The sequence below is a fragment of the Aspergillus multicolor genome (genome assembly GCF_047715735.1).
Source record: "Aspergillus multicolor strain CBS 133.54 unplaced genomic scaffold BDW74scaffold_26, whole genome shotgun sequence".
Lineage (NCBI taxonomy): Eukaryota > Fungi > Ascomycota > Eurotiomycetes > Eurotiales > Aspergillaceae > Aspergillus > Aspergillus multicolor.
Window position 1 is genome coordinate 251,198 of NW_027395977.1, and position 13,905 is coordinate 265,102.

The 13,905-nt window shown below is 50.9% G+C and overlaps 5 protein-coding genes and 1 non-coding gene across 6 annotated transcripts; 3 read left to right on the plus strand and 3 right to left on the minus strand.

Moving 5' to 3' along the window:
- Positions 1-681: 681 nt before the first annotated feature.
- BDW74DRAFT_181224 (uncharacterized protein) lies at positions 682-1,380 on the plus strand (the record flags this gene model as incomplete). The annotated part of the gene is made up of 1 exon (XM_073729965.1): positions 682-1,380. The coding sequence occupies one exon, from the start codon at positions 682-684 to the stop codon at positions 1,378-1,380; it is 699 nt and encodes a 232-aa protein (XP_073580792.1).
- Positions 1,381-1,579: 199 nt separating this feature from the next.
- BDW74DRAFT_187042 (uncharacterized protein) lies at positions 1,580-3,288 on the minus strand (the record flags this gene model as incomplete). Its single annotated transcript, XM_073731390.1, has 2 exons — positions 1,580-2,707; positions 2,781-3,288. 2 exons carry the CDS (start codon positions 3,286-3,288, stop codon positions 1,581-1,583), a joined length of 1,635 nt encoding a protein of 544 aa, XP_073580793.1.
- Positions 3,289-4,341: 1,053 nt separating this feature from the next.
- BDW74DRAFT_181226 (uncharacterized protein) lies at positions 4,342-6,071 on the plus strand (the record flags this gene model as incomplete). Its single annotated transcript, XM_073729966.1, has 4 exons — positions 4,342-4,633; positions 4,696-4,997; positions 5,078-5,193; positions 5,243-6,071. The coding sequence occupies 4 exons, from the start codon at positions 4,342-4,344 to the stop codon at positions 6,069-6,071; spliced, it is 1,539 nt and encodes a 512-aa protein (XP_073580794.1).
- Positions 6,072-6,476: 405 nt separating this feature from the next.
- On the plus strand, positions 6,477-10,942 carry BDW74DRAFT_187045 (uncharacterized protein; the record flags this gene model as incomplete). Its single annotated transcript, XM_073731391.1, has 8 exons — positions 6,477-6,842; positions 6,886-7,444; positions 7,487-8,179; positions 8,261-8,931; positions 8,982-9,425; positions 9,480-9,747; positions 9,829-10,346; positions 10,395-10,942. 8 exons carry the CDS (start codon positions 6,477-6,479, stop codon positions 10,557-10,559), a joined length of 3,684 nt encoding a protein of 1,227 aa, XP_073580795.1. The 3' UTR covers positions 10,560-10,942.
- A 115-nt stretch (positions 10,943-11,057) lies between these two features.
- On the minus strand, positions 11,058-11,168 carry BDW74DRAFT_t167. The gene has a single exon. It is a non-coding gene; the product is annotated as a tRNA-Arg (tRNA).
- A 701-nt stretch (positions 11,169-11,869) lies between these two features.
- Positions 11,870-13,617, minus strand: BDW74DRAFT_181230 (uncharacterized protein; the record flags this gene model as incomplete). The annotated part of the gene is made up of 3 exons (XM_073729967.1): positions 11,870-13,241; positions 13,327-13,462; positions 13,524-13,617. The coding sequence occupies 3 exons, from the start codon at positions 13,615-13,617 to the stop codon at positions 11,870-11,872; spliced, it is 1,602 nt and encodes a 533-aa protein (XP_073580796.1).
- Between the last annotated feature and the right edge of the window lie 288 nt (positions 13,618-13,905).

The window sequence follows — 13,905 nt, forward strand, 5'->3', positions numbered from 1 at the left end:
GAAATGGGAAAGACTTCTCAGGAATTATATAGTTGCTGGGATGGAGCTCTGGGAGAGCCCAGAGATGTGGAGATTGGTGAATATTGGAGCACTCCCGAGGTCAGTCCTATATTCACCGTAGAGTTCTACATCTACTCCAGAACTCCAGCTAGATAGGCAAGGTGGTGACTTAAACCACCCGCCAGGGGCAAACATAGACATCACCGCACAGACAAAAGAGCAGAGTATAGGATGATTAACGTATAATACTAGCCCAGTGCGCTCTCATTGTAGCTTTGTTTCTTTGCGGACATTTCCAGAAGCTAGGGCTTTGTTCGCGGCAAACCCTAACAAAGCATTTTCAAGTCAGCTTTGCTCCCGACTTACGCAATGGCCTTTCAGTCAAGGCCTTAAACTCCGCACAATGAAGTCTATCAAGGGAGTATCTTCAGGGCATGATTCTCAAAGGGACCCAAGTTTTCAGTAGTTGACACAAAGCAGAACAATGGCCACAAATCCTTTCAAGACAAGAACCGTTGCCATAGATAAAGGATACATCGATATAATGCATTGCCCTTATATATACAATAGTCGTGTCCGTTGTCCTATCTCCTTCCACATACACAACTCCATATACATCGTTTGCATCACGACATGATCAAAACCCTCATAAACCTAATCGTTACATCCATAAACACCATCATGACAAGCATCTTCTCCTGCCCACCCCTCTCAATCCGCCCCTCAACCCCAACAACCCACTCCTCCACAACCCTAGGCACCAGCAGCCTCTCCAGCGTCAATGAAATGCACGACCCAGACTGCTCCTGCTCATACGAAATCTACCTCCGGATAACGACACCCGCCTACCCCCTCGGCCGCCTCTGGACCCTCGTGCTCGTGGACGCCGCAACCCAGAAAGCAATCTGGTACTGGGCCAAGCCCGAGACCGCAGCGCCACCGCAACCAGGGATCTGGCCGTGGTCGAAACCAGACCCTACCTTGAAGGTAAACTACATACGCACGCGCAGTAAACGGCTTGATCTCAATAGCTCCACACTCGCGGAGACAGTCTCGCTCGGTACGATCCAGGCGAAGGACTACAAGACGTTCCAGAAGGTCTTCTATGATTTGGAGGTGACGTGGAATAAGAAGTTCGTTGCGATGTTTATGACGAATCTGGCGCAGTTGGGACTCGTTGAGAGTCATGTTGCCAGGGATATTCTTCTGGCTAGTTGGGTGGGTGGGTATGAGTGGAGGTCTCTGAATGTGAGAATTCCTGCTGATGAGGAGGCTAGCAGTGACGAGGAGGGTAAAGTGCTGAATGAACATAATCTGGGCACTACGTTTGAGTCCAGCAGGGAGGGTTTCTTTGGGGTTAGATGGCAGAAGTACTGTTAGATACAGTCTGCCTTGTTCTATTTGCTGGGTGCCTTAGTAACTCTTAAAATGGAGTTACTTTCCAAGATTATATAAAAAATTGCATCAATTGTCCGGTTAAATTTGTTCTTCTTTATGCCTTTTCCCCAACTTGCTTTCAACCATATGGTAATCGAAGACATCGTAGCATAATGTACCAGTAAACAGACCCATTCCCCTTCCTAGTTCTCCTTAGCCCGATCCTTGATACTCAAATCCTCAGCGTAAGCATCAACATGATACTTCTTGAACCTCCTCGTCGGCACCTTCGCAGCAAACATAATATCCAGCTCCTCAAACGTTCTCCCCTTCGTCTCAGTAAGCCTGAAAAATCCCCAAACAAGGACCAGAAAGCCACTTCCAAACCAAAAGAAGCCCGTCTTGCCTCGCCAGTTCCACGCGGTCGGATTCATAAAGTACGGCTCAATGACATTGGCGACCAAAATAGCAACGTAGTACGTACTCCTCCCCAGCACAATGGTCTTCGAACGGAGTCGGGTAGATGATACCTCCGGCGCAATCGACCACCCCAGCGGCCCAACAGTGAGCGAGTAAGTAAACAGCCAAATAATGCACAGCGACGACTGCGCCCACTTCACACCGCTCCGATCGCGAACAAGGTCCAAAATCCCAATGATGAACAGGTAAACACACATCATGCCCATACCACCAAGATACATCGAGCGGCGGCCAAACCCCTTCATCAGAAACCACGAGAGGATCGTCCCGATAAACGCGATAGCCGTCCCACCAAGCGCAAGCTTGTAGGCATCATCAGGACTCATCCCAGCCTGCTCGAAGAAGTACGTCCCCGAGTACGCGAACTGACTGCCTGCAAGAACCTGTCCTGCGAACGTAACGCAGGCGATCTCCGTCCGTCGCAGATTCGAGCCCTTGAGACAATCGCGGTACGAACTGCCAGCTTCGATTTCGGCTTCAATGTCGTTGGTGTGAATCATCATCGCGACGACCTTGCGCGCATTCTCGCTCTCGCTCTTCGCCATGAGGCCTTGCACTGTCTTTTCTGCGGCGGCGTATTTCCCGTGTCGGACTTGCCACCACGGAGACTCGGGCATGAAGATCGCGATTACGAAGAGCGGTGCGGGCCAGATCCATTGCACGGCAAAGGGGATGCGGTACGACCATTCGTCCGGTCGGTTAAGGAGGCTCTGCAGTACGCCCATGGAGAGGAACTGCCCGATCGCGAAGCACATGTTTGTGTACGCCGTTAGATATGAGCGTAGTGCCATAGGCAAGAGCTCAGAGGAGTAAGCTGGGCCGATTGTTGCGAACATTCCCCAGGGTATACCTGCTCATCGTCAGCACCCGAAGAACTGCAATCCATCGCTATAGTTAGGAGCGATGGGATGAGTAAGACTCACCACAAAGAACCTGCCCGGCAACCTGCATCCCAATACTCTCCCCGAAGAAGCTAACGAAGATGAACATACACATACAGAGACAACCACCCATGAACACCTTCTTAAAGCCATAATGCTTAATCAGGTATCCGTTCAAAAAAGCACCAATAATACACCCCGCATTCCCGCCAGCCCCGAGCGCAGACTGCCATTTTCCAGGGACTTCATACCCATGCGAATACTCCTGTCCAAATTGTCTCTTAAACTCGGGGTACGCATAGAAATTTCCGATCAGGTTCGTGTCGTAGCCTTCCATGACGATGGACATCGAGATGGTGAGCGACCAGATCACGGCCCAGGGATAGGCGCGTAAGGCTTGTCGCACGGTCATAGAGTGCTCGGCGGCGTTGGCGGCTTGGGCTTCTTTGGTGCTAGTGTGCCATTGATCGTCATTTGATTTCTCGATGTCATTGTTGATATGCTCTTCGACGTGAAGGGAAGCTGGTGGCCCATTGGCTGTCTTCTCCATTGTCGCTGACTCATGGGTATCCAAGCAGAACGAGAAAATCTACACGAAAATACCCCCCGGGGGTATGCTGGCTAATAAGTAGCAAATAAAACCTGCACCATGACGTGCATCACCCTTGGCCGTCACACCCAGGGCTCCAATTTAGCCGTAAAGTACCCGGAGGCGTCATGCGCCTCATTGCTTTTCTTTGTTCGCGCCCGATATCCGATGGCATGACATCGATCCCTTCATTCCCCACGGGGTGAATAGCGCATTCCAGAGAGAGTACCGGCCAGTGGAGGGCACGTTTGTTATTGGACAATTCACATCCCTAGCAGCTGACTCTGCTAGTTAATTTAGCTATAGTCCAGGCATATGATGTTACGATTAAAAACAGGCGTGCGGATGCTATTTGGATGAATGGACTCGCTCTTTAAAAAAAGAAAACAAGAAGCTTCCCATAAACTGCTATAATAGAATTAAGGTTCTTATTGTGGGAAACCATTTACCAAAGGTTTATGTAATCTTACCTAGCTCAACTCTAACTACCAACAAGAATTAACAGGCACTACAGGCGGCCCAAGATCAATTATTCCGAAGCTGATTTACATCCCTCATTGTCAGGCCCCCAAGTGTCTAGTTCTGAAGATACGCGAGTCAGGGACAGTTGGCCGGAGGATTTCCCGACATATCACTCGTTTAGACACGATCTGCATGGCCCCGCCCGGTTGGGGACGCTTAAAAACTCTTTATTGGCAGTTGTGGCCCCATTAGCAGTTCTAACTTCTCTCTCCTTCTCCCGCGTTCCTTTCCCCTGCTCTGGTCCCACCCTCACACAATCGCGAATTATATTATCGTCACTGAGCGGTTGTCAAAAGGCCAGGCCCTTCGAAGATACGGTCAAGTTTCCATGCCTGTATGTGTGTGTGTCCAAGATGAGCTCAATTTCTAATATTTCCTTCACAGGAAATATCGACCTTGATAGATGAAGGGCCCCGGCGCCCCATACCTCAGCCAGGGCACCGTGGGTTTATGTTTGTGAATACCCAGACTGATGTCCCGCCGTTTGCCAGCATGAGAAGGGAAATAAAGTCATTCGTTGCGAAAAAAGCCGATCAGCGAAGGAAGAAAGAGGCCATTGATCGGCTGAAACCGTTCCAGCTGTTCAGTGCCCGTACGCCGCAGCAGCGAGAAGAGACGGAGATAGAAAACGTTCATGGAGAGAAAACACCGATTCCTCATCTGACATATGACAAAAGTATTTTGCCAGTCAGAGCATCCACCGTCATCAGCCAGAACCATGCCGACCCTTTTCACGCGTACCCTGTGCCAATGAGCAACGCCATGCATGTGTATTTCCGTCATTGTAGGTCGTCTGCTTACTACCAGCTTTCTCATATTCGCTGCTGGCGCTGAAAATGTTCTCAGACAGATCCTACGTGATTCCCAAATCGTATCCGTTTAGTGCTGACCGGATGCACACCTGGTGGACTGAAAGGTCGCTCATTTCCCCGGCCCTCCTTTACACTAAACTCTGCATTGGGGCTGGACACAAAGCGGCGCTTGAATCTCGCAATGGTGTTTCTTCTGTAGCAAGCCAAAAGTCACTCAGAGATTGCATAAAATCTCGAACAAACGCCATCAGGGCCTTGAACGATTTACTGCAGGATCCCGTAACTGCAGTGGCAGAGTCTACAGTGTTAGCTGTTGGTTCAATCTTGACTATCGAGGTGTGGAGTTCTGACTAATTGATGCCCTGAGTCCTGCTTGAGGCTCTTTTGGTTGCTGACTAGTCTGTCCACGGGTTTAGACTATCAATGCCGAATTTGCGGCTCTGCAGACGCATATTAAAGGCCTGGCTACGCTTATAGAACTAGCTGGCGGTCTTGATACATTCGAGCACATGACACTTTCCAGCGTATACCAGTACAGATCCCCTTTTGATTTCTGTTGTGCTCGTGGCTAATGCGGCCAGCGCTGTCGCGGGGTATGCTGCCCTGCAGAACGAACGGCCGATCATCCCAATGTCGGCCAAGTTTCGCAGCGAGGTCCTTCACGAGCCCGCCATTTTCCATCCAAGGCCTGATGATGCTTACACCATCGGCTTCGTAATCCCACCCTATATCGCTACTCTCGGCTCTCGCTTTGCTACTAGCTCCCCCTGGTACACAGCGGTTTCTCCATGTCTAAAAGACTTCCTCACGATCTTCACAAGGCTCATCCAGCATTTCGAGCTGAGCAAAGCATATCCCGAAATCGTAGGGGCCACCGACGATGATCTTTTCTCCATCTTCCAGCACGACTTCCTCTCCGCTATCCCTGCCAACAATCCACCCTCACGCAATTTAAATGACTATATAAATCCGCCTCTCCGCTACTCCATTATCGTTTACTTATGGGCCTGTGTCTCCCATCTCCAATCTCTGCCCATCGTGCGCCACATGGTGGAAACCTTCAAGCACATTCTTGTACCCCGAGTCAATTACCTCCTGGTGGCCGCGCCTGACCTGCTACTCTGGATGCTTGTTTTAGGAGTGTTGGCGTCTGAGGGTAAAACAAAAACTCACTCGTGGTTTGTTCTTCAATCTGCGCATGTAGCGCGGCGTCTTGGACTCAGCGACAGAAATCAGGCACGACGCCTGCTCGGGGAGTTCTTTTACATCAATCAGCCTGAGGATCTGGGTGAATGGTTGTGGATTGAGGAAGTGGTGGCTTCGAGTGCACATATATGTAGTTATGACGGTGACGGTTCCGGTTTTGACGTACAGTTGAGTAAAAGGTGTCAAGTTACCGAGCCATTCTGAAGCCTGTAGTAATTGTATGGAAAATGTTGAACAGGAAAAAAAAAACAACCCACATTTACCTACCGCCCTCTCTCCTTCATCTCCACCTCTCCTAGCTTTTCAACAAGATACCATAGTACATAAGGCCTCGAGCATTAGAGGAGTGGTGCTTGGTAAACATCCCAATACCTTATAAACCTAATCTCAGAACGCAAGAACCGCGAGCAATGTGCAGTTAACCTACAAGCAGATACATCGCAGGACAGGATGAGAGTGCGCCTTGTAGAGAGCCTCGTCAGCTGACCGGCCAGATGGTTGCTTTTTTTAGGCCCAAGCCCCGCCCACATCACACCTTCTCACCTCAATGAGGTCCAGGTTCGTCGGGTTGCAGCTTACCGTAGTGGTTCTCCACTCGGACTATCCACCATGAGCGACCAACCTGGTCGACCGCCAAGGGAGGCATACACAGTCAGCGTTATCTCCGCCCTAGGGCTGGAGCTGCAAGCGGTTAGACAAGTCCTTGACCGTGAGCACGGGAGCCTTCCAGTTCGGTCGGACGATTCCAACATCTACGTTTTCGGGGAGCTAAGCGAGCACAACGCCGTCATCGCTTGTCTCCCGGGTATCCAGGGCGAGGGAGTAGCGGCCATCGCTGCGAATAACGTGGGTCGTACGTTTCCAAATATCAGGTATCGGCTCGTGGTCGGAATTGGGGGAGGGGTCCCAACCGCAAAGAATGATATTCGTCTGGGCGACGTGGTGATTAGCATGCCGTCCGCGGACCGCGGGGACGTCGCGCAGTATGACTACGGCAAAGAGACACTTTATCTTCAAGGGGTTCCCGGCTACACCTCCTTCCGTCTTGCGCGCTGCGGTATACAAGTTGCAGCACGAGAGTACTTCGGCTTCTTGGGATGTCGCCGCCTTGATTTTCCTGCGACCGCAGGAGCCAGATCTCCTGTTCCAAGATGACTTCCCGCATCCAACTGGGGCCCCGTCATGTGCGTCGTGCGATCCCATAAAGACTGTCCGCCGCCCCAAAAGGCTCGAGCGCGGACCGAGTATCTTCTGTGGCTTGGTCGCGTCTGGGGACACTGTTGTTAAAACTACAAGGGCCAGAGAGAAGCTCAATCGACTACTTGGCGGCGATGTGCTTTGCTTCGAGATGGAGACGGCGGAATTCATGCACGAGTTTCCTGCCCTTGTTATCCGCGGGATCTCTGACTACGCTGACTCGCACAAGAACGACGTCTGGCACTCCTACGCCGCCGCGACCGCTGCGTGGTGTGCGAAGGCAGTCCTTCGGAACGTGGAGCCAGATGGCACATCATTGCCGGCCGTCAAAGCCGGGGAGAAACATCTTCTAGGCGAGTTTCTTACCGACATCTGCGAGAGTGATCTGAAAAACGAGATGAAACGGATCTAACTAAGTAAAGGCAGCATGCTGAGTGAGTGCTACCAATGGATCATTGGCAGCACCGAGTTTCAGACATGGCAGAGCCAACGAGACATCTCTCTTCTATGGATAAAAGCCGGACCAGGCAAGGGCAAGGCTATGGCTCTCATCGGACTGGTCGAGCTGTTTTCCAACTCTGCATCCAATGTCGCCTACTTCTTCTTCCAGAACAGCGTCCCGAGTCTGAATAACGCCGTCTTCGCCTTGCGGGCTCTAGTTTGGAAACTTTTATGGCTAGGTTATTCGCTCTCGAAATCCATACCCGATGAGTATCGGTGCAAGAAGGGCCAAAGGAAGGCGGTTTTTGAAAGTCTCAGCGCCTTTGCTATCCTTACTACCATACTTTCCCAGATGCTACGTGACTATTCAATAGGGGATTGCACCATTATTGTTGACGCAGTCAATGAGTGCCAAGCAGACCTGAGTCTCTTACTGGATTGGCTTGTCAACGAGGCACCGAGGCCAAAATCTAAGGTCAAATGGCTCCTATCAAGCCGTCCTAATACTGCCGTCACCGATTCTTTTCGTGCAGCTGGATTTGTGCAGTTACTAAGCCTGGATGACAACCCAGTCCAGGTGAATGCTGCCATTGAATACTTCATTGAAAGCCGGGTTGAACATCTAGCGCAAAAGAAGGCTCTCTCAGACGAACTGCGGAATGATGCCAGCTTACGTTAAGAGGGAAAGCCGAATCCACATTCCTCTGGGTGGCCTTGGTTGTTGAGAGGCTCCTACAATGTCCACGGATGAAAAGAACTTGGGAGAATGCCTGCGGGCTTAGCACCACTATACAGTCACAGCTTGGGTCAGATTGAGTCTGACATTAATTTCATGGATAGCGGCCTACCTTTAGGGCTGTTGAGAGCCATTGTATCTGCTCTTCGCCCGCCAAGTATCGAGGAGCTTCTGCTGATGATAGAGAGCCCGGATATCTCACCCGAGGACGTGACTGAGCTCGTGGAGCTTTGCAGCTGCTTTATACATCTGCGTGACGGCCATATATATCTCCAGCATCAATCTGCCAAAGAGTTCTTTAGTTCTGGCCCGGGACAACGGATCTTCCTCCAAGGTGCCGGTTATGAGCACGAATTGATATTTGAACGGTTGCTGGACGGCATGGAAGCAAAGCTTGGACGAGATGTTTACAACCTAGGAGATCCGGGAATCCATTTAAACCAAATTACTGTACCCGACCCCGACCCTTTATCAGGCCTAGGGTATGCGGCAACCTACTGGGTTGACCATCTGTGGCAGTCATGCCAACGTAACGCGCTTGGGGCGAGGGCTACAGAGTTCTTCTCCGGACAACGTCGCGCACATAACTTCTTACGGAGGCATCTTTTGCACTGGCTAGAAGCCCTTTCCTTAATGCGGCAGATGCGGCAGGCGCCAGTAATGCTCCAGCGTCTGCAGAACATCATCAAGGTCAGTATATGCTTACCACCTGTGGCTTCCCGTGCTTCATGCTAATCAAGCAATTTAAGACTTACTTGCCAGCAAACAGTGAGTTTATCGCGCTAGCAGCAGATGCATATCAATTCGTCTTATACAATATGTCCTGCGCCTGTGGTACGTCTCTCCAGATATACTATTCCGGGCTTACATTCTGTCCGCAAACAAGCACAATTAGTTCATTATTTCAACACGAGAACCCAACCTGGTTGAAGAGTCCTAATGAGTTGAGTGAACAATGGAGCCCTTGTCTGCACATGCTCGAGGGCCATACTAAGCCAGTACGGAGAGTCGTCTTCTCGCCGGACATGGCCTTCGTAATATCTGGATCGGATGATAACACAATGCGCATATGGGATACTGAGACGGGTGTCTGTCTTCACATTCTCAAAGACGAAGCGCCAATATGGCTTCTAGCCGTATCGCCTGATTCCGCCTATCTCGCCTCCTCTGCTATGGATCAAACAGTCAAGTAGTGGGATGTACGATCTGGAAAACTGCATAACGTCTTGCACACCGAGGACTCTGTTGTCGACATGGCGTTTTCGATGGACGGACACACCCCGATTCTACTCTCGTGGAACAATCATGTCCAGATCTGGGACATGCATACTATCACTCCAATACATTCTTATCGACTCCATGAATCTATGCAAGGCCCGACAACTCTATCCAATAACGGGCGGTGGATCTCATCCGTGAGTGCGGATGGCAGCGTATGGGCAGGGGAAGCGAGCACCGGGCACCTAGACAAATCCTTCCGGCCGGATGGTGATGATGATACCATCCGTTCAATCAAGGTCATCTGCGGCAAAACAAATCTCCTATTTGTGGCGGGCGACTAGTCGGTGTACCTTTGGAGCATCGAAGCTGGAACAAATGCCCGCCTTGCACACTTCAAACCCGGTTCCGACCGTGTCCTGACTGAGCACATGCGTCCAAATGGACATTGTCTGGCAGTTGCCTCATATGAAAGCATGAGGCTCTGGAACATGCACGATAAGGTCGTTCTTCAAACATTCGCAGGGCACACGGGTCTAGTGGTTGATATCGCGCTCTCAGCAGACAGGCTCATGATGGCATCTGCTTCAATGGACAACACAGTCAGGATCCGGAACGCGGCGTCAAGGCTTCCAGCCCCCAAGACCCGCAAGTCGATGGCTGCGACCATGTGCCTGGTTATCTCTCCCGATGGTCGGAGGATTGCATCGGGTCCTTCTAATGGAAACGTCAAGCTATGGGACATCGCAACGGGAACAATCACGCACCAGTTCCCGCATTCCGATGCCGTCGACGCTATGGCCTTTCCATCAAACAGTGAGCGCATTGCTATGTATACTGCTGACTCTGCAGTGCAGACATGGGACTGTCTTACCGGTGCAGACCTTGTAACTTTTTGCGACACAGTCCCTGTAGGCATCGAGTGGCAGCCCTAGCCCCCGGCTCTGGCAACCGTTCCCTTCGAGGGCTCTTGGACAACGTTTTCATGGCCCTCACTGAATGTGAATGAGAGAGATACACCACAGAGTAGAATCCACTATCAGCATCCGTGGATTCTTGTCGACGGCAAGAGACTCCTCCGTGTGCCGCTTGTCTATTAGCCCTGCCAGTTCGCTGCCACAGATAGTGTTGCAGCGATCGGCTGTTACACAGGCCAAATGCTGATTCTTGATTTTAGTTCGTTTGGGAGCTAATAGTCGCGGTCTATGCCCTGCAGAAATGTTCCTGACCTGCCCTGTCGCCAACCCATGAAAATACGGCATAAGCTGTACAAGTTGGTCTTTTATTCCCAAACTCCCCCCGCACCCTGGCGCGGGAAACCTTGCAACATCACAAGAGACGTACGTGCACAGTCTTCAGTGGCGCATTAGATAGCCCTCTCGTCTGAAAGGTCATTCGCAGTGATATGCAAAGAATGTGCATGAGGTTCCGGAACTTAGTTTGATGCATGTTGGATACGGGTACTCCCTGAGCGAGGTCATTTGTTAATTTTGGTAACTAAAATCATTTATCTATGTTTTGTTACATGATTTGTAGAAAAGGTGCATCAGGAAAGGTGAGTTTGACTGTAAAGAAAAAATTATAGCAAGCAAAAAGGTTGACCGAGACGGGACTCGAACCCGCAATCTTCAGGGATTGAAGGGGGTGCTCCAATTTGCAGGTGTTCCGGTGAACCGAAACCTGACGCCTTACCATTAGGCCACCCGGCCAAGATTGAAAATTATTATTTTAGCTATAATAAATAACCCATTTGCAAAAGAAAGCTGCCGTGGCTGCTTCGAGGTCATTCCAGCGCATCCCAAGTCATCCATGGATGGACTCATACAAGAGAACACATTCGCTTAGACTGCCTTCCGCCCTCTTTTCTAACCTTTGTCTAGTACTTGGGCAATCAGATCTTGTCGTGGTGACTGGATGTTGCAATCCTTTCAAACCCCCATGGTGCCGTATGGCCTTTCCTTGCCGTTTCCCGCATTGATGCTCCGAGCCATGAGCCATTGGCTTCACGCTTGCTTTAAATCTCTGAATTAACTTGAGCTTGCCAGGAAGGCTGCCATATCTCAGGTCCTGCTCTACAAGTAGTAGTGCGCAGGGTGAAATACCGAGGTATTTTCAAGAACGGTGCTGATCTAAACTGCTCTTTACCTTGGAATACTAGATGTTCGGATGTGGCATCTTTTTATACCTGCACGTGTTTCGTAGATACGCCTAGAGCAACGCCATCTGCAGGCGGCGGTTGTACCCGCAGTTTTATCCGCTCATCTAGGGCTAGACCTTCTGGTCATGAGCGTTGGAAAGCTAACGTAGACATTACACAATTGGAACCATCAACATTGCATATAACCACTATACAACAATAGGTAAGTACTCGATCCTAACCGGCATGGCGGATCACCCGTAGTATAAACTGTTAGTGGTTATTCAGCGGATTGACCAAAATGCAAAAGCGGGCCAAATCCTCATTTCCAGATACATTCTCATCTCTAGCCCCTTCCTCCTCAAAGCCCAGGCTTATGAACACACCCTCCAAATGCCGAATCGCCTTATCGTCCGTAATTACTAGGTACCGCTTCCCCTTCCACTCCCAACTCCTTGACCACCCGTTATCCAACAGCATCTGAGCAACCGGAGCAAACATAGACCGGGGATCAAGTGCCCTAATCAGAGGGTGATTGGCCGCACGCTCAAGCCCTGGATACCTCCAGGAATGCACATCAGTAACAGCACCATACCGCACAAGCAGCGCGGCAGTCTCTGCATCCCGCCGCGCAATAGCACACTCCAGCAGCGTTTCCTCGACCCCCGAGTAGCAATCATTCGGATCGAACCCTCTCTGCAACAGAAGCCGCACAATCCCCGACCTACTTTCCCTCGCACAATCATGCATCGCAATCCACAGCGGCCCTTTATACGCGCTCTCACTCCACGGATGGAAGGACGAGCACGGCCAGTACACTTTCTGGTCTGAGCCGTAGACACGGAAATCGGGTCGGCTCAGACACCAGCGTACCAGCCGTGGATCGCCCGACTCAACTGCTCGAATCAGGAGCGTTGAAAAGAGTCTGCTGTGTCCAGGTCTCTGTCCGGCCGCCTCCCCCGGTGCATGCGTAGCATAGGGCCCTAGAAACTCCACGGACTCCAATTGCCGCGCCTTGATCGCGGCGCAAAGGACCTCGATCACCTGCGCCCGTATCCCCCGCGGCCCAAGCTGCCTGGGCGACAATGCGATGAATGTTTCGAGCGCGTTTTTATTCTTGTACTCCACTGCGGCGCGGATCGCGTCGGTGTCATCGTAGTTGCGCCAAGATACACCGTCATCATTAAACTCAGTATTAGTCGCAGACTGGTAATGTCTCTGAACAAGAAGCGACACGATCTCGCGGGTCCCTATCTTCATCGCGACGTCCATAGGCCGCAGATCCAGGCGCTCGCTGTATCTCCGGGTCGTGGCCTGCTCGCCACCTCCACGTAAGTCAAGAAGGCTCTGCAGATCGTGCACATCATGCCGGACAATTGCCGACGTGGTGAGTGCGACGTAGAGGGTATCTTCGAAAGACTCGCGCTTTACAAGCGGACTGAAGATGCTGTTGAGGTCATTGGTTCGCGTCAGCTGCCGGGGGTTATAGAGGGCGATTGGGTCGCAGTGGCACCAGGGCATTGCGTCGATTAGTTTGGAGATGATGGCGTCTTTGTCGCTTTGGGGGAGGATCGTGACGGTAGGGAGTTGGAGGATGTGATGGGTGAATAGTGTGAAGATGCAGGCGTTTTCATGCGTGCGCGGGCTGTGTATAGGTATAGCCGGTCAGTGGGAATTCTTAAATTTAGCCTGGCGCGGGGTGAGATGTAGGTAGGTAGGAGAATAATAACGCAACGTGCATCTGGGCTCTTAAGTGGATGAATTCGCGCTTATGTGGGAATTTTCGCCATTGGTTGTATAGGGTGTTGTTTTCACTGAGCCTTCGACTCCTGAGGAGCATGGGGAGGATTTCATCGTGGAAAAGAGCTGTATCGTCAGTCAGTGTTCAAACTAACATAAAAGACATAGAGGCTCAATTTGTACGTACTGCTGACCTGCGTGGCTCTTACAATTTCGTCAATAGGCAGAATGTCTAGCATGTACTTTAGAATCATCCGGAGGATTTCTAGAGGGACTCGCATTCTGGTGGCTTGCTATTGTATTCGTTCTCTAGATAAGGTGATAAGGGGAAACACCAAAACAGCGGGACTAGGATACTTTGTAGACGGCTCCTGTACCTAGGCACCGGTAGGCTAGCTAGCTAGGTAGGTGGAGTAGGTCACATGCCAGAGATGAACATATCTAGTCAGGGCTGTGCATTTGCGTACGGTAGCCCTGGAGTTTAGGGCACAAATGTGTCCTTTCTACGAGTATATCTTGGTGACAAGCGTTCAAACGCATCATATAGTCTATCTGACAGTGAGTTATTC